At 39.8% G+C, this 27,824-nt stretch overlaps 1 protein-coding gene across 2 annotated transcripts in view; it reads right to left on the bottom strand.

Annotated features, from left to right (window-relative positions):
• npr1a (natriuretic peptide receptor 1a) overlaps positions 1 to 27,824 on the bottom strand; it is a 56,825-nt gene that overhangs the window by 22,109 nt on the left and 6,892 nt on the right. Inside the window, exons 3-8 of one of the 2 annotated variants that reach the window (XM_051390694.1) lie at positions 27,053 to 27,243; positions 26,831 to 26,944; positions 25,131 to 25,296; positions 7,584 to 7,678; positions 6,179 to 6,314; positions 5,944 to 6,028 (exon numbers count right to left, since the gene is read on the bottom strand). In XM_051390694.1, the coding sequence (XP_051246654.1) occupies positions 5,944 to 6,028; positions 6,179 to 6,314; positions 7,584 to 7,678; positions 25,131 to 25,296; positions 26,831 to 26,944; positions 27,053 to 27,243 (787 nt within the window). The remainder of the gene's footprint in view (positions 1 to 5,943; positions 6,029 to 6,178; positions 6,315 to 7,583; positions 7,679 to 25,130; positions 25,297 to 26,830; positions 26,945 to 27,052; positions 27,244 to 27,824) is intronic. The other variant, XM_051390695.1, reaches the window with a different exon arrangement.

Consider the following 27,824-nt stretch of genomic DNA (forward strand, 5'->3'; position numbering starts at 1 on the left):
GTACATACTGGAGCCTCTCTCTATATTGCTCTGCATCCACACACATTGTCCATTCGTGTAGCCATAGAACACAACAGCGCCAATATTCTACAAAAGTAAGCAGTGATACATCAAGCGGAGTTAAAACATGACAGTAAAAAATTTAATTTTTTTTTAAAAAAAGACAGTATTTAAGAACCACAGTACAAGAGAAGACACTTATGGATTTATCGCAGGTGGACGTGGCCATTTTAGGGAAAACTGGCCCCTCATCACTAGCCGAGTCAAATCCCCAGGTAGGTAGTTAAGCAGAGGAGCCCACATTTCATTGAAAGACCTCTCGTTACCCCTCGCAACTGCACTAAGTCTTTCATGGGGGAGGACCCTGAATATTTCCCTATACCATAATGTGACAGTAGGTGGTTTATCTTTGATCCAATTAATTAAAATACATTTTCTAGCCAATAATAGCAATTTGTCGCATAGTTTGAACTTTAAACAGGTTAGAGTAACCTCCCTTGAGGGGAGGCTGAGAATGAAAAGGCCTGGGTCCCTCTTAACTTTTGCCTGAAAGATGCCACTCAGTTCCTGTGAAATTGTACCCCAAAATCTTTTTATCAATTTACATTGCCAGAAGTAATGATAATATGTTCCAATCTCTCTATGACACTTGTTACACAAAGGTGAGACCTGACGGTCCATCTTATTTAGTATGTAAGGAGTTATGTGTAGACGGTGTAATATTTTATACTGTGTCTCTCTCAATCTATTACATGTAAAGGTGGATTTAAATACTTCAATGGTCTCCTGCCAGTCATCCTCAATATACTGTGTCGAGATCTTTCTCCCACTTCTGTGCAATGCTTGTAATATCACCTGGACTAAGAGAGTATAGCAGTGCATAGAAGGAAGAGATAAAATGCGTGATGCCTCTCCGGGAGATAAGGAACCTCTCTACATCACTGTACATGACTAGATCAGGAGGGGGTAAGGTCTTGGATCCAACAAAGTGCCTGACCTGGAGAAAACCATAATGATGTTCTTTAGGGATACTGAATTTGGACTGCAATTGTTGTAAAGTCATTAATATCCTATCGTGGTACAAATCTCCAATCACACGCGCCCCATTGCCATGCCACATGTCAAAAACATTGGGATGGAGACCTGGGGGGAAATCCAGGTTCCTCGTAATAGGGGTTAAGAATGAGGCATAACTTCCTCTGTCTAAGTATTTACAGATTTCCTGCCACACTCCAATTGTGTTGTATATAATCGGGTTATTCTTGATATCCTTGTGTAGCTTTTTCTTATCACTCATGACCAAGCTCCATAGCGAGGATGGCAGAGAGGACCATGAATCTAGACAGGGCTTGGACTCAAGATGAGCATATAACCATTCCCACAGGAAGCGAGCGTGGCATGCCCAGTTGTAAAGAATTATGTTCGGCAGGCCCAAGCCTCCCCTGTCGGAGGGCAGCTGTAATGTTTTCATTTTCTGTCTGGGTCTCTTGCCGTGCCATATGAATCTAGAGAATGCTCTCTCTATATCATGAGCAACCTTCTTGGAGATCCATAAGGGTAGCATTTGTAAGGGATATAATAACCTGGGGAATACATTCATTTTGATTAAGCTAATGCGGCCCATAAGAGATAGGGGGAGATCGTGCCATCTATCTAAGTCCTTCTTTATTTTAGTTGCTATGGGAGAGAAGTTAAGCTTCCATAGCTCTGTCAAGTTTGGTGAAATTTTTATCCCAAGGTAGGTGAAGCCTGTGGGAGACAGTTTGAAGGGACAGTTGGTGGATAGAGACGGATCAGCCGGACCACCCAATGGCATGGCCTCTGATTTGCCATAGTTGATCTTGTAGCCTGTGAAGGAGCTGAACTCCTGAATAATAGAGAGAATAGTTGGTATTGATATGTCAGGTTTTGACAGAAACAACAGGTTGTCATCGGCATAAAGTGCTATCTTATGAACTGTTCCTCCCACTGTCATCCCATGCACGTCTTTATGTTGCCTAATTACCTCGGCCAGGGGCTCAAGTGCCAGCGCAAAGAGCAGTGGAGACAGGGGGCAGCCCTGTCTCGTCCCCCTACAAAGAGGGAAAGGCGATGACTGTGTGCCATTAGTTACAATGCAGGCCTGTGGAGAGTTGTAGAGTATCCTAATCCATTTGAGAAATTCCCCTCCCAGCCCAAACCTCTCCAGTGCATCAAACAAATATTCCCACTCTACCCAATCGAACGCCTTTTCGGCATCTAAAGATACAGCAAGTCCTCTATACTTTGTCTGACTTGAGTACTGTATCACATTCAATAGTCTCCTCACATTTATGAGGGAGAGCCTGTTCTGTATAAATGCAGTCTGGTCTGGATTTATTAAAGACGGCGGGAACTTTTCCAGTCTTGTTGCGAGCAGTTTTGATAGCAATTTACTATCCACACCAAAAAGGCTAATGGGCCTAAATGAGCCACAGGCATCAGGTGGTTTATCTTTCTTAAGGATAAGTGTGATATTTGCTAGATTAAGCGTTGGAGGGAGGTGACCAATCTTAAAGGAATCTGAAAACATGTCAGTAAGTGGTCCGGCTATCAGGTGACTCAATTTCTTGTAGAATTCCGGGCAAAATCCATCAGGTCCTGGTGCCTTTCCACCCTTGAGGGATGCTATGGCTACACGGACCTCCTCCTCAGTCACTGGTACATTTAATTTTTCCTTTTGTTCCTCCGACAAGGATGGGAGGGGCACCCTATCAAGAAACTCCTTTCTCCTCCCCTCGGATAATTCACATTCAGATGAATAAAGCTTTTGGTAAAATTGCCTCATTATTGTATTGATATCTTTGGTTTTGTAGTGTCTAACCTGATTGTCATCCAGCAGTGACGGTATCGTATTTGCCTCCATTCTACCTCTTGCCAATCTTGCTAAGAGACGACCAGGTTTGTTTCCTGACTCATAAAGCCTATGCTTAGCAAAGAAGATGGCCGATTCAGCCTTTCTAGTTAGCAGCTGGTTAAGGGCTGAACGAGCTGCCTCCAATTTTTTAGACAAAATTCTAGAAGGTGCACCTTTAAATTGTACTTCGAGCTGTTGTATTGTATTCTCTAAATTGAGTTGTTCTTTCATAGCAGTCTTCTGAGCTGTGGTGTACGAAATAATACTCCCCCTAAGATAAGCTTTAGCAGTTTCCCACAGCAGAGAAGGGCTGATGTCTGGAGTCTTATTAGCAGCAATAAAAACATTCCACTGTTCAGTAATATAGTCAATGAATGGTGGACTACTCAATAGAGAGGGTTTCATCCTCCAGTGGCGAGAGGAGGGATCAATGTAAGGAGGGCGGATGCTCAAACTTACATGAGAGTGGTCAGAAAGTGAGCATATACCAATTGAGCACTCCCTTACCCTATCAAAAACCATTCTGGACGACAGGAAAAAATCTATTCTTGAAAATGTCTGATGGGGATTGGAAAAGAAAGTATAATCTCTCCCCCTGGAATAAGTTATTCTCCAAGTGTCAAACAGCTCTAAATCATGGCAGAACTCTTTCAGCCTAAGGCTCTTCCGAGAGGTTGGGCTAGACTTAGGTGGGGACTGGTCAACGCTTGGGTCAGGCACACAATTAAAGTTGCCCCCTAATACAACATATGGGGACGATACTGATGAGACCTCAGATAAAAGCTTAGGGAAAAAGGCAGAATCATATGGATTTGGGCCATATATGCAACCTATGAGAATCTGTTCCCCATAAAGATTACCTGAGATGAGGACATAGCGGCCATCATTATCTTTTATAGTTGTCTCTAAGGTAAATGGGAGACTGCGGTGGATTAATATAGCTACACCTCTGCTATTTGTGTTATAAGATGAATAAAACACCTGTCCCACCCAGGACCTCCTCAATTTGAGATTCTCCAAGTCATTTAAGTGAGTTTCTGACAATAAGGCTATTTGAGTTTTCTCCTTTTTCAGAAAAGCAAGGATCTTTTGTCTTTTAACGACATTATTGAATCCCTTAACATTAAGGGAGACTATTTTAAGGTCACTCATAACATGATAAAAATAAAAAATAAAAAACATTTTTGTGTGATCCAGTGGAAAGCCTTATGGCACAGCAGAGGGGCTCAGTGTTTTTACCACAGACAAATGGATACATGGACAGCTCTATGAAATATAGTATGGAAGGCTTCAAATATATGATGGCATAAAGAAATGAAAATGACGGAACGTCACGAACAAAGTATTCATCCCCAAACGATGAAATCCCAGCAAACGCCCAGAAAAAGTAACCCCAGAACACCCCCCCTCCCGGACCACCCCACCTCCCCGTATCCCGGTACAGGCCAGCAGTGTGGCCCGTTGAAAAACTAGCGGGGCACGTGGAACCGAGCAAAAACATCACTGAAAAAGAGAAAGAAAGAAAAAAAAATCCTCTCTATTCCCCCGCTCACCACGAGCTAAAATGATCACAACCATCTGAACTAAACATGGTTATATTTTAACGACCTGCTTAACATGAACCAATCACCAGCCTTAATTGCAGCGTGCTTTACATAAGTTATCAGAGGATTGGCAGTGTCTGCAATCAGCAAGGCATTACGTATTTTTTAAATTCCACATCACCTCCAGTTCAGCTCAGTCCGTCCAGGAAGGCGAGCGCATCCTTCGGTGAGTGAAAAGAGTGACTTTTCCCTCCGTGGGAGAAACTCAGAGTAGCGGGGAAGCGCATGGAGAACCGTACGTTCATGTTAATAAGTTGTTGGCACACACCATTAAACGCACGTCGCATTTCTTTGACTCCGCTCGCCAGATCCTGTCAGATGAATATGGTCTGTCCCTCATGTGTCAGCGGTCCTTTCCCCTTGGCCGCAGCGAGGATCCTCACCTTGTTCCTCGGGTTGTGCAGCTTGATGATCACTGTGCGGGGCCGATCAGGCTTTGGCGGGCCGAGGGTCCTGTGGGCACGGTCAATTTTAATGATACCCCGCTTGGTCTCCAGGCTCAGCAGTGTGGGTAGCCAGTTCTCAAAAAATGTAACCGGCTGTCGGCCCTCCGCATTTTCTTTGAGGTTGTAGATTAAAACGTTGTCTCTGGGGCTACGTCCCTCAATATCAATGCTCTTCTCCGTCAGGACGCGCACTTTGGTCTCCAAGCCCTTTAACCTCGACTGCATGGCCTCCACTTCCGATACACGGCTCTCAGCTTCGCTGATGCGTTTTGTGTTGGACTCCAGTCGTGTTGTGATATTGTCCAATGTTGCTGAGAAATCTTCAAACTTCCTCTCCATCATAGTAGATATTTTCTCAGCGACATTCTGGGATATTTCCAAAGCGAGGGTCTCAGTATCCACACCAGGTGGTGTAGCACCCTTGCTAGCTGGCGCGGTCTTTTTCGCTTCTGGCTCCTCAGCAGGCTTACTTGCCGCGGGTTTGGGGGCTTTAGTGTTAGGCATGTTGTCTGGATGTTGTTAAGCAAACATTTAAGGTTGTAACTTTCTTTTTAAATTAAGTAAATAGTCAAATATAGCTCAGTAGCAGCGGGAGCTCAGTAACGGTCGACTGCTCAGGGTGACAACATCACGTGACCCCTTAATGACATTTTTTGTTGACACAAACTGATTGATTGATTGATTAATTGATTCATTCATTGTAATTAATTATTTATTGACTGAGATTGATTGATTGTGACTGTGATTATGATTGAGTCAATCATAGTTACAGTATTACCAACAGTATAGATTATAATTAATTTATTGTAAATATTGTTTTCCTTTATTGTTATTATTTTTTTTTAAATTCCAAACGCTTACTTTGGCAATATGTACAGTGTTACATCATGCAGAGAGAGAGAGAGAGAGAGAGAGAGAGAGAGACAGACAGACAGAGAGAGAGAGAGAGGTGCTGTGTCCTCATACAAGGACAAAGTGTGTGTGTGTGTGTGTGTGTGTGTGTGTGCGTGTGTTTTACCTGTAGATGAAGACGGTCACGGTGACGATGATGACGAGGACGAAGCAGATCACTATGGCAACCATCTGATGCATGGTGACTGTCCCTGTAGTGTAATATTGTTAGAATAGTAATTAGTTACTCTACTCAGACTGATGATGTTTGTCGTGATCGGATTATTGATTTCAGTAAAAGTAATATTGTAACTAATTATTTTATTGATCTGTATTCAAGGTAACTGCAGAAGAAGACGTACGCGCGAGGCAGGCTGGTTTGTCGTTCTTGAATCCGCACTCTGGGACGTCAGCAGGTGGAGAGCCACCTGGCCACTGGAAGCTCCACCCACTCTGCATGACCAGCTGTTTCATACTGCTGTTATACACACACACCACCTGCTCTCACACACACACACACACACACACACACACACACACAACACCATGAACATTTCTGACCTGTCTGTGAAGTTAAAGCTGCATTTTCTCTAACAGCCAGCAGGGGGATCCACTCTGATAGCACTGAGTCTTCCATACAGCATAGACCATAAAGCAGGGGATGCTTAAAGGGTGGGGCTACCTTGTGATTAACAGCTCATTCTCAGTGAGTCCATTCAGTTGAGTGACAAAGTTGCGTTTTTGTACAATTGATATAGACCGATTTCTAACCTCCCCTTCCTCTCTAAGATTCTGGAGAAAGTAGTCGCCAAAAAGTTGTGTGACTTTCTATATGACAATACCTTATTTGAGGATTTTCAGTCAGGATTTAGAGTTTATCACAGCACAGAGACAGCTCTGGTTAAAGTTAATAATGACCTTTTGATTGCTTCCGACAATGGATTTGTCTCCGCTGTATGCTTGTATTATTAGATCTTAGTGCTGCATTTGACACCATTGACCATAATATTCTTTTACAGAGACTTGAGCATCAAATTGGCATTAAAGGAACCGCACTAAGCTGGTTAATTCATATTTCTCAGATCGTTCGCAGTTTGTACACGTTAAAGATGAATCTTCCATAAATACTACAGTTAGTCATGGAGTTCCACAAGGTTCTGTACTCGGACCAATACTATTTACTTTATATATGCTTCCCTTAAGGCAAGATTATTAGGAATCGCTCCTTTAACTTTTATTGTTATGCAGATGATACGCAAAGAAAAACTAATCCATGCATTTGTTACTTGTTGGCTGGATTACTGCAATTACTTATTATCAGGCTGCCCCAATAAGTCCATTAAGACGCTCCAATTAATTTGAAACGCTGCAGCACGAGTACTGACAGGAACTAGGAAAAGAGATCATATCTTCTAGCTGTGGTTCTGGGCACCCTCTCCACATTTAAGAGTAGGCTTAAGACGTTCCTCTTTGATAAAGCTTATAGTTAGTTGGCTTTTGTCGCCGCTACTTCTGCATCAGTTTGGTGTATGAGAGCCTTTAGAGCTTTCCACTGAGCACCAGGCTTTTATTGTGAAGGAGCTATAGGAAATGCAAAGTGTTTATCTTTGTTATTATTCAGTGAAAATAGGTCTGATCTACCAGATGTGGACCTATTTAGTCAGTGGATCAGTTTGAAATAAATCACGAGTAATCCTGAGAGATGTTCAAGGTTTTAAACTCGTCTCTCAGGTGTGTGACATCACGGTGACGACGTCATGGTTTTACCTGAAACTCTCCAGAATCGACGTCCGTCATGTCCCACACAGCAAAGTCCATCTGTCTGTCCCCGAACTCGTCCATCTCCACCGAACCCATCACTCCTGCAGACGCACATCAAGTTCATTCATTATTGAACTTAACAGCAGATATATTATTATATAATCTTCAGATAGACACACTGCAATGCTTATTAATGATTTACCCAACAGTTCCCACCATGAGCAAGCAAACAACGCATGAAGAGTTCGACAGCTTCACAGTGTGTCTCATTAAACCTTCAGACTTTAATCTCTGGAGGCTGAAATTAATTCACATCCACAGAGAAGTTATTTAAAGGACACACACACTGTATAAATGTGTTGATCCAACTGGACTCTAAAGCTCAGAAAGAATCTGATTTCCTGAGTGCAGTGAAGCATCTCACAGTCAGCCAATTAGATGAACTGTCCGTCTGTGGAGCTCCAGCGGAATCAATAAGAACAACCTGTTTTCTTTGTTTTTGTCCCTTGAATAGACCGATAGTGTCTGTCTGTGGACTGATGAACAGATGGACAGATGTCTCATTAAAGGTTAAAGAGTTCAGGTCAACTGCAGACTAATTTTCTTCCAAGATGGCATCGCTAATGGTTAAACTGTGCTTACAGCTAGTAGTAGTAGCTAGTAGTAGTAGTTCCAATCACCTGGACTGAAGCGACCTGCCACCTCCTTCAACTCCTGCTCACCTGACCTGGAGAACCCGACAGCACCCGAGATATATACATATGTATATATCTCTCACATTAGCTTATTTAAGATGTGACTATATATGTAGCAGGTTAGCTAGTGTGTTGCTAACTTTATTAAGTTAGCTAATGTTAGCAAAATACACACAGACATCTTGGAGCTTTTTATTCATCAACAGAATTAATTCATCTTAATCAATTAGTCAATCAATATAAAATTGTGTTCATTTTTACACTTTAGTTTTCAATGTCTGAATCTCTGCTGTGAAGGAAAAGTCCTGACAGAGACAAGGACAAGCAGCCCATCCATCTATCCACCCCTCTCTGACGTACAAGCCCAGTGATTAATGGCCGCTGTTACAGTGTGTGTGTGCAGTACAATCTAATATAAACACACACACACACACTCAGCTGTTTGTTTTATCAGCTCCATCAACACAAACAGTCCTGTCGTCCTCTCATGTCGTGTCTCTTCCCTCCATCATCTCCTCTGACTTCATTCTGTTAATCCAATCTGCTGTCCTCTCACTCTGATAACACAGTAAAAACACCAGTAAGCAGCTACAACCAGTCTGTCATTTTTACAACCGAGTTTAGATGAAACCACGCCCACTTTCATCAGCTGTGTTCCCATGGAAACCACGCTGGCACAGGCATCCCCCCTGCGGGAGTCAACCTCTTGTGAGTCTTCTTTCCAAGCTTGGAACAACCGGACTTCCAACATTCAAATCACTAAAAACTCACCTTTTAAAATTGCTTTTAATGTTTAGCAAGTCTGATGTGTTTTTAATGTTTTACTTTTGATGTTTTGGCTGCTTTTATGTGTTTTTTTTTTTTTTTTAATTTTTTTTTTTTTTTTAAAAAAAAATTTTTTAATAAAATGTATTATTATTATTATTATTATTGGTGTGTGGAGCTAATAGATGAATTAGCTGTGATCCAATCAAGACAGTAGACTATTTTGGTTCACATTCAAAAAAGAGTGCACATGCGCAAAAGCTGCTTGCTGCCTGTTACGTTGCTCCAGCCTTTGAGTCCGCTTTTTTAACTTCTTAACTTTTATTCTCTTTTTGTACGTTCTTATTTTTTCAAGTAATTTCCCCCTGGGATTATTAAAGTATTTCTGATTCTGATTCTGCTTAACAATCAAGCTAACGTTATAATGTTCCAAAAGCTTAGCAGTAATGTTAGCTAACGTACAGTATATAAAATTATTCCAATATTTTTATTGATTTTCACATTATATAACTCACAGTAGTACTCAATACCCCAGAAAAAAATAAATAAACATAAATGACTCAGTATACACAAGGTAGCTATGCATACACATATACACACATTTATATATACTTACATAACTGCATACAGAGTTACATACAAACAAGGGGGGGGGTTAAGACTAAGGCTACACTATATGGAGTATTGAGGGAAGGGAGGAAACTTTATAATATCGATGGGTAGTGACCCGGGCAGTGTATTTGAATTGTTCTAGTTTGAGATGGCACATTGCCTCCTCCACCTAACGGCTATAAGAAGGGGTGTAACCTTCTTCCAACCAAAGAGTATCAGACGTCGAGCCAGTAGGGTGGAGAATGCTATAGCCTCAGCCTGGTGCCTTGTTTTTGGTGTCTCCTGAGGGATGACCCCAAATAATGCAGTTAATGGGTTGGGACTAATAACTTTATTAGACATATATGAAAATGTATTAAATATACCTATCCAAAATAGAGTCAGTTTCGGGCATAACTAAAACATGTGACTGAGGCTAGCTGGGTAGGCTACTGCCAGCATCTGATGCAAGTCGGGTCTAAACCAGGGTAAAGTTTGGCTAGCTTACTTGCAGATAAATGTAATCTGTGCAAAACCTTAAACTGCAGCAACCCATGTCGATAAATATTGATGAGGAGTGTACCAATGTAATTGCTGCCTGCCAGTTTACATCTGATATGGTGGTTCTTAAGTCTTCCTCCCATAGCCTTGCTAAACGATTAAGTGGTATGACGGCAATTCTCTGGATATTATCATATAACACAGACACCAGACTTCTGTCAACTGGATCCATGTTCAAACATTCATCTATCCATGTACTCTGAGGGGTTGTTAAAGAGAAGTGTGTTTTAACATAACTCCGTACTTGCAGGTATCTAAAGAAATCTAACTGAGGGATACTGAAGTCTTTCTTTAATTCAATTCAATTCAATTTTATTTGTATAGCGCCAATTCATAACAGAAGTTATCTCAGGACACTTTTCAAATAGAGTAGGTCTAGACCGAACTCTTTAAAAAATTATTTACAGAGACCCAACAGTACCACCATGAGCAAGACCTTGGAGACAAGGGCAAGGAAAAACTGCCTGTTAAAAGGCAGAAACCTAGGACAGATCCTTTGGCTCTAGGTGGGTGGTCGTCTGCCTCGACCAGTTGGGGAGAGAGAGAGAGAGAGAGAGAGAGAGAGCGAGAGAGAGAGAGAGACAGAGAGAGAGACAGACAGACAGGTGCACAGCAACAACAGTATTGGCAATGGCAATCTAGCAGGACCATGGCGGGAGGCTCCACCAGGATCGATAAGAACCTGCGAGACGAGAAAGCACAAGAACTCCGGGGAAGAAGTGAAGTTAGTAACATGCATTAATGGAACATGAATGAGTGCAGAAAGAGAGAGGAAGAGAGGAGCTCAGTGCACCATGGGAAATCCCCCGATAGTCTAGGCCTATAGCAGCATAACTAAGGGATGGTTCAGGACTCACCTGATCCAGCCCTAACTATAAGCTTTATCAAAGAGGAACGTCTTAAGCCTACTCTTAAATGTGGTGAGGGTGTCTGCCTCCCGAACCACAACTGGAAGCTGGTTCCACAGGAGAGGAGCTTGGTAACTGAAGGCTCTGGCTCCTGTTCTACTTTTAGAGACTAGGAACCACAAGTAGCCCAGCATTCAGAGAACGTAGTGTTCTAGTGGGGTAATAGGGTACTATGAGCTCTTTAAGATATGAAGGGGCCTGACCATGAAGAGCTTTATAGGTGAGGAGGAGGATTTTAAATTCTATTCTACATTTTACAGGGAGCCAGTGCAGAGAAGCTAGTACAGGAGAGATGTGATCCCTTTTTCTAGTTCCTGTCAGTACTCGTGCTGCAGCGTTCTGAATTAATTGGAGCGTTTTAATGGACTTATTGGGGCAACCTGATAATAAAGAGTTGCAGTAATCCAGCCTTGAAGTAACAAATGCATGGATTAGTTTTTCTGCATCTGTCTGTGATAGGATGTGTCTAATTTTTGTAATATTACGTAAATGAAAGAAGGCAGTCCCAGAGGTCTGCTTCATGGGGGAGTTAAAAGACAAATCCTGATCAAAGATAACTTTAACTGTTCAAAAGAAAGTGCCCTTCCTTAAAATTGTCACAATTTCACAAAATGTAATCCCTCTCCCATGCCACAATTGAAAAGATGGGTCTGTGACAGATGGGGCAAAATTGATGTTTGCTAGAATAGGGGAGGTGATAAGAGTTTGTTTATGCTTAAAATGAATCCTAAACTGCGACCATATCTTCAGACAGCCAGAAATGATTGGGTTGTTGGTCCAACAACGTTTACTTAGGGGTAGTGGGGAACAAATTAAAGAGCAAAGCGAAACAGGATTACTTGAATACTGTTCCATTTGGCACCAGACCAGAGATTCATCATCTAATACATCAGAGACCCAGAACATCAATTTGTGGATGTTGGCCGCCCAGTAATAATACAAAAAATTGGGTAGAGACAGACCGCCACTTTTTTATTCCAGATAAAAGTAGATATGAGCTTATCTAAGTCCTTAAAAGAGGATTTAGGGATAAAGACTGGTATTGCTTGGAACAGAAATAAAAATCTGTTGCTGCTAGTGCACTTTACTGATCGATGTCATGCTTTTGTCGCATCCAAGATATATTAGCTCTGGCTCAACATTGTTATTTCTATCATGTCTGAAACCCCAACATGGTTGATAGATGACTACCTACACTAAAACCTGTCTGAGCCTGGAGGATCTGTCCTAGGCATAATTTTCTCAAGCCTACCAGCCAATACCTTGGTTAGAATTTTATAGTCGCAACAATCTTCTACCTGTTCATCATCATCAGTCACTATTATTAGTGTAGTTGTTGCTACTGTTGTTGCTGTGTCTGTAATTAATGTTAACTCAGGCAGTTTTTCCTTGCCTTCCTAGAGCCTGCGTTCATTATTTGAAAAGTGTCTCTGTTAGGGTTATATTCCCTTCCAATTCTGATTGTCTATGAATTAAGGCGCTTTCCAGTTCACTAATAAAATTGAATTGAACTGACTCCCTGTACCTGCTTCTGAGGTATACAAATTTTTGTAAAATGACTTAAATTGAGCATTAATGTCCCTTTGATCCCTAACTATATTGCCTTCCCCATCCTTTATCGCAGATATAAAACCAGCCATTGCCGACTGTTTGAGTTGATGGCTCAAGAGCTTACTGGCGCGCTCCCAGTATTCATAGAGATTATGACGTGCTTTTAAATAAAGATCTATAGCATTGTCATTTGTCAGAGAATCGAATTCTGTCTGAAGCGATATTTTCTCTCTGTATAAGTTCTCAGAGGATGATGTTGAGTGTAGTTGGTCCACCACTTTAATCCTGTCGATCAACTCCATAACCCTCTTTAACTTCTTTTTATTTTCACCAGCAGTGTAGGATATTACTTGTCCCCTTATATATGCTTTCATGGTTTCCCACAGCGTGCAATAGCTTATCTCAGGGGACTCTTGAGTTAAGGCGCCATGTACGTTTAGGAAGTATGTTTTCTGGAAACCGAAGCTCCAAAAGTACTGGGCAATGGTCCGAAATGACTATACTGTTGTATTCTACTTGAGAAATCATGGGTAGTAATTTTTGGTCTATTAAAAAATCAATTCTAGAGTAGGTCTGATGTAGTGGGGAGAAGAAAGAGAACTGTTTGGATGTTGAATACGTGAATCTCCAGGGGTCAATGACTCCATAGACTTGAAGAAAAAGTATTGATGTATCGTGCCGATATGCTAAGTGAAGTAACTTTTGTACTGGAACGGTCCTGCTCCGGATCCAGGACACAGTTGAAATCTCCCCCCAGTATTAAATCATGTGAATCCAGTCCCGGTAGAAGTAAAAAAGATTACTGAAGAAATCAACATTATCCCAATTGGGTGCATAGATATTTGCCAGCACCACCGGCCTATTGAACAGTTTCCCTTGAATGATTACAAAGCGGCCATTTTTGTCCCTTATGGTGTTAGACTCTTCTATCCCCATAAACTTAAGTAGCAATGACTTCATGAGCTTCTTTTGTAATAAAATGATTACTATTAGAGAGAAAATTAATCACCAACTGCCATCAACAGCTATCAGTGGCTCTCCAAGTTCAGGAACTTTAACTAATGTAAACTCAGATATATATTTAGACTGTTTTTCTGCTATCGATCTTCATCAGTTAACTTCAATAATTTCTTCATCGAAGCCATCAACCTGTCTATTAGACCCGATCCCAACTAGGCTGCTTAAAGAAGTCGTACCCTTAATTGGCACTTCTTTACTGGATATGATTAATCTTTCTTTATTATCAGGATATGTACCACAGTCCTTTAAAGTAGCTGTAATTAAACCCCTTCTTAAAAAACCCACTCTTGACCCAGGGGTTTTAGCCAACTATAGACCAATCTCTAACCTCCCCTTCCTCTCTAAGATTCTGGAGAAAGTAGTCGCCAAAGAGTTGTGTGACTTTCTACATAACAATAGTTTATTTCAGGATTTTCAGTCAGGATTTAGAGTTCATCATAGCACAGAGACAGCTCTGGTTAAAGTTAATAATGACCTTCTGCTTCTGACAATGGACTTGTCTCTGTACTTGTATTATTAGATCTTAGTGCTGCATTTGACACCATTGACCATGATATTCTTTTACAGAGACTTGAGCATCAAATTGGCATTAAAGGAACCGGACTAAGCTGGTTTAAGTCATATTTATCAGATCGTTTGCAGTTTGTACACGTTAACGATGAATCTTCAATAAATACTACAGTTAGTCATGGAGTTCCACAAGGTTCTGTACTTGGAACAATACTATTTACTTTATATATGCTCCCTTTAGGCAACATTATTAGGAATCACTCCATTAACTTTCACTGTTATGCAGATGATACGCAGTTATATCTATCAATCAAGCCCAATGACATTAATCAATTATCTAAATTACAAACATGTCTTAAGGACATAAAATCCTGGATGACCTGCAATTTTCTGATGTTAAACTCAGAGATACTCTAGATGGCATTACCTTGGCCTCTAGAACCCCTGTCAGGAATCTTGGAGTTATCTTTGATCAGGATTTGTCATTTAATTCCCACGTAAAGGAAACCTCCAGGACTGCCTTCTTTCATTTACGTAATATTATAAAAATTAGACACATATAGGCTATAGGCCTAGACTATTGGGGGATTTCCCATGATGCACTGAGCTCCTCTCTTCCTCTCTCTTTCTGCACTCATTCATGTCCTATTAATGCATGTTACTAACTTCACTTCTTCCCCGGAGTTCTTGTGCTTTCTCGTCTCGCAGGTTCTTATCGATCCTGGTGGAGCCTCCTGCCATGGTCCTGCTAGATTGCCATTGCCAATACGGTTGTTGCCAACTATAAGCTTTATCAAAGAGGAATGTCTTAAGCCTACTCTTGAATGTGGAGAGGGTGTCTGCCTCCCGAACCACAACTGGAAGCTGGTTCCACAGGAGAGGAGCTTGGTAACTGAAGGCTCTGGCTCCTGTTCTACTTTTAGAGACTATAGGAACCACAAGTAGCCCAGCATTCAGAGAACATAGTGTTCTAGTGGGGTAATAGGGTACTATGAGCTCGTTAAGATATGAAGGGGCCTGACCATGAAGAGCTTTATAGGTGAGGAGGAGGATTTTAAATTCTATTCTACATTTTACAGGGAGCCAGTGCAGAGAAGCTAGTATAGGAGAGATGTGATCTCTTTTTCTAGTTCCTGTCAGTACTCGTGCTGCAGCGTTCTGAATTAATTGGAGCATTTTAATGGACTTATTGGGGCAGCCTGATAATAAAAAGTTGCAGTAATCCAGCCTTGAAGTAACAAATGCATGGATTAGTTTTTCTGCATCTGTCTGTGATAGGATGTGTCTAATTTTTGTAATATTACGTAAATGAAAGAAGGCAGTCCTAGAGGTCTGCTTCATGTGGGAGTTAAATGACAAATCCTGATCAAAGATAACTCCAAGATTCCTGACAGTGGTGCTAGAGGCCAAGGTTATGCCATCTAGAGTAACTATATTTTTAGACAGTGAGTCTCTAAGGTTTTTGAGGCCAAGTACAAGAATTTCGTAAATAGTATCGGTCCAAGTACAGAACCTTGTGGAACTCCATCACTAACTGTAGTATTTATTGAAGATTCATCGTTAACATGTACAAACTGCAAACGATCTGATAAATATGACTTAAACCAGCTTAGTACGGTTCTTTTAATGCCAATTTGATGCTCAAGTCTCTGTAAAAGAATATCATGGTCAATGGTGGCAAATGCAGCACTAAGATATAATAATACAAGTACAGAGACAAGTCCATTGTCTGAAGCAATTAGAAGGTCATTATTAACTTTAACCAGAGCTGTCTCTGTGCTGTGATGAACTCTAAATCCTGACTGAAAATCTTCAAATAAACTATTGTTATGTAGAAAGTCACACAACTCTTTGGCGACTACTTTCTCCAGAATCTTAGAGAGGAAGGGGAGGTTAGAGATTGGTCTATAGTTGGCTAAAACCCCTGGGTCAAGAGTGGGCTTTTTAAGAAGGGGTTTAATTACAGCTACTTTAAAGGACTGTGGTACATATCCTGATAATAAAGAAAGATTAATCATATCCAGTAAAGAAGTGCCAATTAAGGCAACAACTTCTTTAAGCAGCCTAGTTGGGATCGGGTCTAATAGACAGGTTGATGGCTTTGATGAAGAAATGATTGAAGTTAACTGATGAAGATCGATAGTAGAAAAACAGTCTAAATATATATCTAAGTTTACATTAGCAAACGTCCCTGAACTTGGAGAGCCACTGATAACTGTTGATGGCAGTTGGTGATTAATTTTCTCTCTAATAGTAATAATTTTATTATAGAAGAAGCTCATGAAGTCATTGCTACTTAAGTTTATGGGGATATGTGGCTCAATAGAGCTGTGACTCTCTGTCAGCCTGGCTACAGTGCTGAAGAGGAACCTAGGGTTATTCTTATTTTCTTCTATTAGTGCTGAGTAATAGGCTCCTCTGGCATTACGGAGGGCCTTTCTATAAGTTTTAAGATTATCTTGCCAAATTGAGCGATATTCTGATAATTTGGAAGAGCGCCATTTCCTTTCAGATTTCCTAGCTATTTGCTTTAACTGAGCGATAGAGTCTAATGTTGATCGTAGTGAGCCTGCAGCAATATCTACAAGATTATCAATTTCAGAGGGACTAAAGTTGTTATAGGACTCTGTTAAATTCAGACATGGCATTGAATTAAACACTGAAGGAATCTCCTATCTAATGTACAGTACATATTATGTACAGTATATTTAATGATAGTATATATAATGTGCAGTATATATTATGTACAGTATATATAATGAAAGTATATATAATGACAGAATATATAATGACAGAATATATAATTTACAGTATATATTATGTACAGTATATATAATGAAAGTATATATAATGACAGAATATATAATGTACAGTATATATAAATACAGTGTATATAATGTACAGTATATATAATGACAAAATATATAATGTAAAGTATATATAATGACAGTGTATACACTGTACACACACAAACACACACACACACACACACACACACACACACACACACACACACACACACAGTAATCACATTAGTCGTTGTCTCCAGCTGAGTCCTGCTGTCAGCGTGTCACTTCCTGTGTTTGTTTTCTGCACCTGGACACCCTCCTCCACACACACATACACACACACACTCAATCACAATCACAGTCACAATCAATCAATCTCAGTCAATAAGTAATTAATTACAATGAATCAATCAATCAATCAGTTTGTGTCAACTAAAAATGTCATTAAAACAATAGTAAAGTAACTACAGTTAAAACAAGTAGTCTGTTGTCAATATAACAGTAATAACAAAGAAGAAGAAAAATTTAGAAAATGAAAATAATATATAAAAAATTTAAATAAATAAATAAAATAGTAAGTTAGAAAATGAAAATAATATATTAAAATAAAATAAATAAATAAAATAGTAAGCGTGTGTGTTAAAAAAAAAAATATATATATATATTAAAATTAAAATAAAATAGATAAAACTGTAAACGTGTGTGTGTGTGTGTGTGTATATATATATTACAAAACAACAAAAAAAACAACTAAAACAATCAATTATTTTATACATTTATCTGAGTTTCCACTGGTTGTCCTCAGTTCGTGGCATGAGGAGACATATTTTGCTGCAATAATTTGACTTTTTGGCATTTCTCCCAGTAAATAGGGGAGTTTCTGTGTGTCTGATAATAACTCGAATTCGGGGTATATTTGGGAAATGTTTGCGAATTGTTTTTCTCTTAAGATTTTATATTTAGGGCATGAGGTTAGAAAGTGCAGCTCTGTCTCTACCTGTCCTCTGTCACACTGGGAGCAGAGTCTTTCCTCTTCTGGTAGCCAGTTCGGTCTGTGGCGACCCGTTTCTATGGCCAGGCTGTGTTCACTCAGTCTGTACATTGTCAACATTTTTCTTAGTTTAGGACATTTTATTGTGATCAGGTAATTTGCCAGTTTGAATTCTCGTTTTAGGGTCAGATTACATTGTAATTTACTTTGTGTTTTGGTCGTTTCTTTCCAGTATTCAATATATTTTTCCTTTTGTTTATTGATAATTTGATTTGGTCGCTTGAGTTGAGAGACTCTGTCTGTCTCTCTCTCTGTGTCTCTCTCTCTCTCTCTGTCTCCCCCCCTTTCTGTCTCTCTCTGTCTCTCTCTCTCTGTCTCTCTCTCTCAGTGTTTGTGGACACTTGGTGATTTGTGTCTCTCAGTGTTTGTGTTTGTGTTAAAGACAAAGAGGCTGATTTAAAGTGAGAATGACGGATGGAGACAGTTTTATTTGGACGGCTCCGGTCTGTCTGCGCAGTCTGAACCGGACCAGAGGACACGTGGTTGAAGGGACGAAGTATAAATACTGCAGTAAGAATGAGTACCAGTCAGCCTCTGTAGAAATAAAGGTTCCACGTGTTCTCCGAGAGCTTTCCTGGAACTGTCAGCAGCAGCTTCAGCGACAGATGAGCGATGACTTCCTGTCTCTTCCTGTTCTGAAACAATAACGAGGTTCACTGACGGCGAGCTACTGTCCTGAGAGTGCTCAAAAATAATCCATATATTAATATATATATCTATATTAATAATCTGCAAACCTTAGCTGGAATATCCCAAACATTCATATAAATGATCACTGAGGATAATAAAGATTATTATCATCAATAACAATATAATATTCATAATATTAATAATATTATTTATATATTGTTATTAACATTTTATTATCTTCATAATAATAATAATAATAATAATAATATGTTTTCTACACTGACATAAATCAATCAATGTATTGATTAATGATCTGTGATCCACTGACGATGAGAAACTCTCCTCCAATCAGTCCGTCTGTTACCTAACAAGCCCGACCGACCAATCAGCTCTGTGAGGTCACCATGGGAACCAGATATATACCCGCTCACACACACAGGGTCTCACAGTGAGGTCAGCAGGGAGTTAGCCTGTTTGCCTGTTAGCCTGTTAGCCTGTTAGCGCTGGCTGTGAGTCTGGGAACATGAAGACAGGACGTCTGAGACTGAAACCACCAACCAACAGGAAAACCACCACAGTCAGCTGAGACCCCAGTTCTCACAGTCCGCTACAGGACAAGGTCCACACAGAACCAGACCCCCAAACAGAACCTGACCCCCACACAGAACCAGAACAACACAGAACCAAGTCCACACAGAACCAGATACACACAGAGGACCAGATCCACACAGAACCAGACCCCCAAACAGAACCAGACCCCCCACACAGAACCAGATACACACAGAACCAGACCCCCCAAACAGAACCAGATACCCACAGAACCAGATACACACAGAACCAGACCCCCACACAGAACCAGATACACACAGAACCAGACCCCCACACAGGACCAGATACACACAGAGACCAGACCCACCCCCACACAGGACCAGATACACACAGAACCAGACCCCCAAACAGAACCAGACCCCCAAAGAACGAGATACACACAGAACCAGACCCCCACACAGGACCAGATACACACAGAACCAGACCCCCAAACAGAACCAGACCCCCACACAGAACGAGATACACACAGAACCAGACCCCCAAACAGAACAAGACCCCCACACAGGACCAGATACACACAGAAGAATGTTTATATGTTTGTGTGTTTATATGTTTATGTGTATATGTTTATATTAGTGCTGTCAGTTAAATGCGTTATTAACGGCGTTAACGCAAACCCATTTTAACGGTGTCAATTTTTTTGTCGCAAGATTAACGTTCTTTTTGGCCTAGCACACTTTGTAGTTTTTTTCGCATGCTGTTGCAACAACTAGTAACGTTAGAAATACTACAACACCACACCGGATCAAGCTAGACCGGAATCACAACATCAGGCATGCTGCACACACTTGTTTAAGAGTAGTAGACGTTACGTTTTGAGTGGATGGCGAGCGTGAGACGCCGAAATGGACGCCAATAATATTCTGAATGGAAAGTTTACTTTTAAAAAGTTGCCAAATGGTTCCATTGACAAGACCAAAGTGATCTGTGTGTTTTGTCATTGTGAACTGAGCTATCATTGCAGCACGTCCAGTCTGAAATACCACTTGATGGCCAAACACACAGCTGATGCGAATTCTCCGCCCCCTCGTCAAAGCCAGGCGACAATGGATGATTTTTCAATAAAAACAACAAGCAAGCCGATCCACTTTTCCATGTTGATAAGAGCATTAAAATGAGAAAAAATAATGGGACAAAAAGAAATCAAGGGACATTTAGAATAGATAAAAATGTGCGATTAATTGCGAGTTAACTATGACATTAATGCGATTAATCGCGATTAAATATTTTAATCATTTGAAAGCACTAGTTTATATGTTTATGTTTATATGTTTATATGTTTATGTGTATATATGTTTATGTGTTTATACAACCACCAAACCCGCCATTTAAAGCAAAAAGTTAGGAAATCTGAAAGGAAATGGCGCTCTTTAAATTATCAGAATATCGCTCAATTTGGCATGATAATCTTAAAACCTATAGAAAGGTCCTCCATAATGCCAGAGGAGCGTATTATTCAGCACTAATAGAAGAAAATAAGAATAACCCTAGTTTCCTCTTCAGCACTGTAGCCAGGCTGACAGAGAGCCACAGCTCTATTGAGCCACATATCCCCATAAACTTAAGTAGCAATGACTTCATGAGCTTCTTTTATAATAAAATTATTACTATTAGAGAGAAAATTAATCACCAACTGCCATCAACAGTTATCAGTGGCTCTCCAAGTTCAGGAACTTTAACTAATGTAAACTTAGATATATATTTAGACTGTTTTTCTGCTATCGATCTTCATCAGTTAACTTCAATAATTTCTACATCGAAGCCATCAACCTGTCTATCAGACCCGATCCCAACTAGGCTGCTTAAAGAAGTCGTACCCTTAATTGGCACTTCTTTACTGGATATGATTCATCTTTCTTTATTATCAGGATATGTACCACAGTCCTTTAAAGTAGCTGTAATTAAACCCCTTCTTAAAAAGCCCACTCTTGACCCAGGGGTTTTAGCCTCCCCTTCCTCTCTAAGATTCTGGAGAAAGTAGTCGCCAAAGAGTTGTGTGACTTTTTACATAACAATAGTTTATTTGAGGATTTTCAGTCAGGATTTAGAGTTCATCACAGCACAGAGACAGCTCTGGTTAAAGTTAATAACCAGGGCTTCAGACAATGATATGTCTCTATACTTGTATTATTATATCTTAGTGCTGCATTTGACACCATTGACCATAATATTCTTTTACAGAGACTTGAGCATCAAATTGGCATTAAAGGAACCGCACTAAGCTGGTTTAAGTCATATTTATCAGATTGTTCGCAGTTTGTACACGTTAACGATGAATCTTCAATAAATACCACAGTTAGTCATGGAATTCCACAAGGTTCTGTACTCTGACTAATACTATTTGCTTTATATATGCTCCCTTTAGGCAAAATTATTAGGAATCACTCCATTAACTTTCACTGTTATGCAGATGATACGCAGTTATATCTATCAATCAAGCCCGATGAAATTAATCAATTATCTAAATTACAAACATGTCTTAAGGACATAAAATCCTGGATGAGCTGCAATTTCCTGATGTGAAACTCAGAGAGAAACAAAATTCTTGTTCTTGACCCCAAAAACCTTAGAGACTCACTGTCTAAAGATATAGTTAGTCGGGAGGCAGACACCCTCACCACATTCAAGAATAGGCTTAAGACATTCCTCTTTGATAAAGCTTATAGTTAGGGCTGGATCAGGTGAGTCCTGAACCATCCCTTAGTTATGCTGCTATAGGCCTAGACTATCAGGGGATTTCCCATGATGCACTGAGCTCCTCTCTTCCTCTCTCTCTCTTTCTGCACTCATTCATGTCCCATTAATGCATGTTACTAACTTCACTTCTTCCCCGGAGTTCTTGTGCTTTCTCGTCTTGCAGGTTCTCATGGATCCTGGTGGAGCCTCCTGCCATGGTCCTGCTAGATTGCCATTACCAATACTGTTGTTGCTGTGCACCTGTCTGTCTGTCTGTCTCTGTCTGTCTGTCTCTCTGTCTCTGTCTGTCCATCTCTCTCTCTCTCACCCCAACTGGTTGAGACAGACGACCACCCACCTAGAGCCGAAGGATCTGTCCTAGGTTTCTGCCTTTTAACAGGCAGTTTTTCCTTGCCCTTGTCTCCAAGTGCTTGCTCGTGGTGGTACTGTTGGGTGTTTGTAAATAATGTTATAAGGAGTTCAGTCTAGACCTGCTCTATTTGAAAAGTGTCCTGAGATAACTTCTGTTATGAATTGGCGCTATACAAATAAAATTGAATTGAATTGAATATGTGTTTATATGTTTATATATTTATATGTTTATGTGTTTATGTTTATATGTTTATGTGTATATGTTTGTATGTTTGTAGGTTTATATGTTTATATGTTTATATGTATATGTTTATATGTTTATGTGTTTATATGTTTATCTGTTTATATGTTTATGTGTATATGTTTATATGTTTGTATGTTTATATGTTTATGTTTATATGTTTATGTTTATGTGTTTATATGTTTATGTGTTTATATGTTTATGTGTTTAAGTTTATATATTTATGTGTATTTGTTTATATGTTTGTATGTTTATATGTTTATGTGTATGTTTATGTGTATATGTTTATATATTTATGTGTATATGTTTATATATGTATGTGTTTATACGTTTATATGTGTTTATATGTTTGTGTTTATATTTATATTAGGGATGCACCGATCCACATTTTTTCACTTCCGATCCGATCCCGATACTTGAATTTGGATATCGGCCGATACCGATACTATTCCGATACCAGAGCTGTGTTTGCTTTAATATTATTATTATCATTATTGTTGATTTTATATGAGGCTGAAATAAACTCCTCTCAACAGGCAAGTATGATATGTACGTATGTATGCATGTATGTCCCAAAAGGCAACTTAAGGTAAGTATAAGGTCAGAAAAGGAAGTCAGAAAAACAGGAAATCCTGTTAACAGGAAAAATCCCATTCTGAAAACAAATATGTAACTGTAAGGGTTTCAAATTTTTTGTCATGTCAATATTTATTAAATTCCCAAAATGTCAAATATTTGAGTCTTGAAATATGAGAAAAGTGCAATAAGTGTAAACATCTTACACACACACACTATCAGTAAAACAGTGTGCATCTGAACAGCACAAATCAAGTACACTGGCTCTTGTAGTATCAATAAATCAAGGTTTTAAAATGTCAATTATCTGAAATATAAGAAAAGTGCAATAACTGTAAACATCTTATGCACGCACGCGCGCACACACACACACACACACACACACACACACACACGTTGTCTGCCTGGAGTTTACCTTGTTTCTGGAATGACTCCAGAAGTGATTCCTGACAGCTCGCCTAAAAATTCCTCGTGCTGTTTCGTGTGGTGCTTTTTTAAATGTTTGATTGCGTTCGTAGTGTTGTAAGACACGAGGGCGCTTCCGGGTCTCTGAATTACGGCTTTGCAAACATTGCATTTTGCTGTCTTGCTCTGCGGTGTTTCCAGTGTAAAGTATTTCCACACAGCGGACATGTTGGCTAGCCACAATGCTGCTCAATGCTATCCTGCTAGCTGGCTGCAAACTGTGGAATGGATTTCCTGAGCAGAGGCGTGTCTCATAACTCTGTGTCTCATTGAGCCGCACCTCCATTCAGGAAATCCATTCCACAGTTTGCAGCCATCTAGCAGACTGGCCGGCGTTAAAGCGCACACATGGCTCATGGATATCGGAAATCTGCGCAGGTTGGATCGGGAAATTCCGATACGTGAATTACGCTGGTATCGGTCCCGTTACCGATACTGGATCGGATCGGCCCCATCCCTAATTTATATGTTTATGTGTTTATATGTTTATGTTCATATGTTTATGTGTTTATATGTTTATATATTTGTGTTTACATGTTTATATGTGTTTATATGTTTATGTGTTTATGTTTATATGTTTATGTTGATGTGTTTATATGTTTATGTGTTTACATGTTTATATGTTTATGTTGATGTGTTTATATGTGTTTATATGTTTATGTGTTATGTTTATGTGTATATGTTTATGTGTTCATGTGTTTATATGTTTGTGTATATGTTTATATGTTTATGTTTATATTTTTATATGTTTATGTTTATATGTATATGTTTATATGTTTATGTTTATGTGTTTATGTGTTTATGTTTACATGTATATGTTTATGTGTATATGTTTGTATGTTTATGTGTATATGTTTACGTGTCTAAGTTTATATGTTTGTTTATATGTGGATGTGTTTATATGTTTATATGTTTATATATTTGTGTTTACATGTTTATATGTGTTTCTATGTTTCTATGTTTGTTTATATGTTTATATGTTTATGTTCATATCTTTATGTGTCTATATGTTTATATTTATATGTTTATGTTTATATGTTTGTATGTTTATGTGTATATGTTTACGTGTATAAGTTTATATGTTTGTGTTTATATGTTTGTTTATATGTTCATGTTTATATGTGGATGTGTTTATATGTTTGTTTATATGTTCATGTTTATATGTGGATGTGTTTATATGTTTATGTTTATATGTTTATGTGTTTATATGTTTATATGTTTATATGTTTATGTTTATATATTTGTGTTTACATGTTTATATGTGTTTCTATGTTTATATGTTTATGTTTATATATTTGTGTTTACATGTTTATATGTGTTTCTATGTTTATATGTTTGTTTATATGTTTATATGTTTGTTTATATGTTAATGTTTATATGTTTATGTTCATATCTTTATGTGTCTATATGTTTATATGTTTATGTTTATATGTTTATGTTTATATGTTTATATGTTTATATGTTTATGTTTATATGTGTATAACATTACTGTATCTGCTGTCAGCCATTCTCATATCAAACATCACAAACTGTCTGTCTTCACCTTGGAATGTCCTGTTCCACATCCTCCTGGTCACTGCGTCCCCTCTGGGCCTCTGGACCCCTCCTGGTCCTGGTCCTGGTCCTGGTCTCTGCTCGCTCAGAGTCTCATTCAGAGCCTGAGAGTACATCATCACTCCATCATGGAAACCCCCCGCTATCAGGTTGTACTGAGAGACACAGAGACAGAGAGACAGACAGACAGACAGTCAGACAGACACAGAGACAGACAGACAGACAGACAGACACAGAGACAGACAGAGAGACAGACAGACAGTCAGACAGACAGACACAGAGACAGACAGAGAGAGAGACAGACAGACAGACACAGAGACAGACAGACAGACAGACAGTCAGACAGACACAGAGACAGACAGACAGACAGACAGTCAGACAGACACAGAGACAGACAGAGAGAGAGACAGACAGAGAGACAGAGACAGACAGAGAGACAGAGAGAGAGACAGACAGAGAGACACAGACAGACACAGAGAGACAGACACAGAGACAGACACAGAGAGACAGACACAGAGAGACAGACACAGAGACAGACACAGAGACAGACAGACACAGAGAGACAGACACAGAGACAGACACAGAGACAGAGACAGACAGACACAGAGAGACAGACACAGAGACAGACAGACACAGAGACAGACACAGAGACAGACAGAGACAGAGACAGACAGACACAACAGAGACAGACAGACACAGACACAGAGACAGACAGAGACAGAGACAGACAGAGACAGACAGACACAGAGACAGACAGACACAGAGACAGACACAGACACAGAGACAGACACACACAGACACAGAGACAGACAGACACAGAGACAGACACAGAGACAGACAGACAGACAGACACAGAGACAGACAGACAGAGACAGACAGACAGACACAGAGACAGAGACAGACAGAGACAGACAGACAGACACAGAGACAGACAGACACAGAGACAGACACAGACACAGAGACAGACAGACACAGACACAGAGACAGACAGACACAGAGACAGACAGACAGACACAGAGACAGACAGACAGACGACAGACAGACACAGACACAGACAGACAGACACAGACAGACACAGAGACAGACAACAGAGACAGAGACAGACAGACAGACAGACACAGACACAGAGACAGACAGACACAGACAGACAGACAGACAGACAGACACAGAGACAGACACAGACACAGACACAGAGACAGACAGACAGAGACAGACAGACAGAGACAGACAGACACAGACACAGACAGACAGAGACAGACAGACACAGACAGACAGACAGACACAGACACAGAGACAATGGCTCATAAACATGTAAATATATATTCATAGATTTAAAGCTTAAAGTTAGCCAGGAAGCTAATGTTAGCCAACTAACATAGACATTTTGCCATGATGTATAACGATATCCGGCTATAGTGTTTTGCTACTTTAGCTAGCTAGCAAGTCATCCACATTAGCAATGATGAATGTGCTTTTAGCTGAATAACGTTAGCTTACGTTATTCAGCTAAAAGCACATTCACACAATATGTTCCATGTTAGCAGTAATGTTTTATAAGCTAACGTTAGCAGACTCTATTTATAAGCTAATGTTAGCAGACTCTATTTATAAGCTAACGTTAGCAGACTCTATTTATAAGCTAACGTTAGCAGACTCTATTTATAAGCTAACATTAGCTACATTAGCTACCAGAGAGTCTTTGATGGTGAAGTTGAACATTTTCATGGCGTCGATCTTCAGACTTTCAACAAACTGAAGATATTCTGGATTCTGAGGTTCCAGGTAGGACAGGACCTTCACACTCTGACAGACAGACAGGCAGACAGACAGACAGTATTCATTATTATGATTATTAATATTAATAACAATACTTACTACTTATAACAAGTATTAATAATAATAATGTCTCACCCTGAAGGCCTGACGGGCAGCAAAGTCGTCCTGGTCTCCTCTGTACCACGGCCTGATGGGGCCCCGGCCCCCCAAACCCTCAGCAAACAGATCAATGAAGAAGAACACATAGTCCTCCAACTCCACCCCCTCCCTCCAGAACTGGACCAACAGAGTCCTGAAGATGTCCCAGGAACAGCACAGGTACACCACTGAAGAAGAAAAAGAGGACTGTTGAAACAGAGGACAGAGGAAGAACACAAAGTCATGTAGCTAACGAGCAACTAGCTCAATGTTAGCTCAATGTGAGCTCAATGTTAGCTCAATGTTAGCTCAATGTGAGCTCAATGTTAACTCAACGTTAGCTCAATGTGAGCTCAATGTTAACTCAATGTTAGCTCAATGTGAGCTCAATGTTAGCTCAATGTTAGCTCAATGTGAGCTCAATGTTAGGTCAATGTTAGCTCAATGTGAGTTCAATGTTAGCTCAACGTTAGCTCAATGTGAGCTCAATGTGAGCTCAACGTTAGCTCAATGTTAGCTCAATGTGAGCTCAATTTCCGCAACAACATGTGCATATTTGACCGGTGACCTACTTTTGTGACGCTCATCCCGCAGGATCACGAGGTAAAATCCTCCGACAAACTCTGTGTCTGAACATGCCATCACCCAAATGCTGATAAAAGCTGGACCATGTACTAAGACAAGTGCTTCACAGACTACCACCGTGCTCTTCAAACAACAGCAAACAAAACTCTTTCAGACTGTAAACCACGCGAGCATACTATGGAAC

This window comes from Dicentrarchus labrax, unplaced genomic scaffold (genome assembly GCF_905237075.1).
Source record: "Dicentrarchus labrax unplaced genomic scaffold, dlabrax2021, whole genome shotgun sequence".
NCBI lineage: Eukaryota > Metazoa > Chordata > Actinopteri > Moronidae > Dicentrarchus > Dicentrarchus labrax.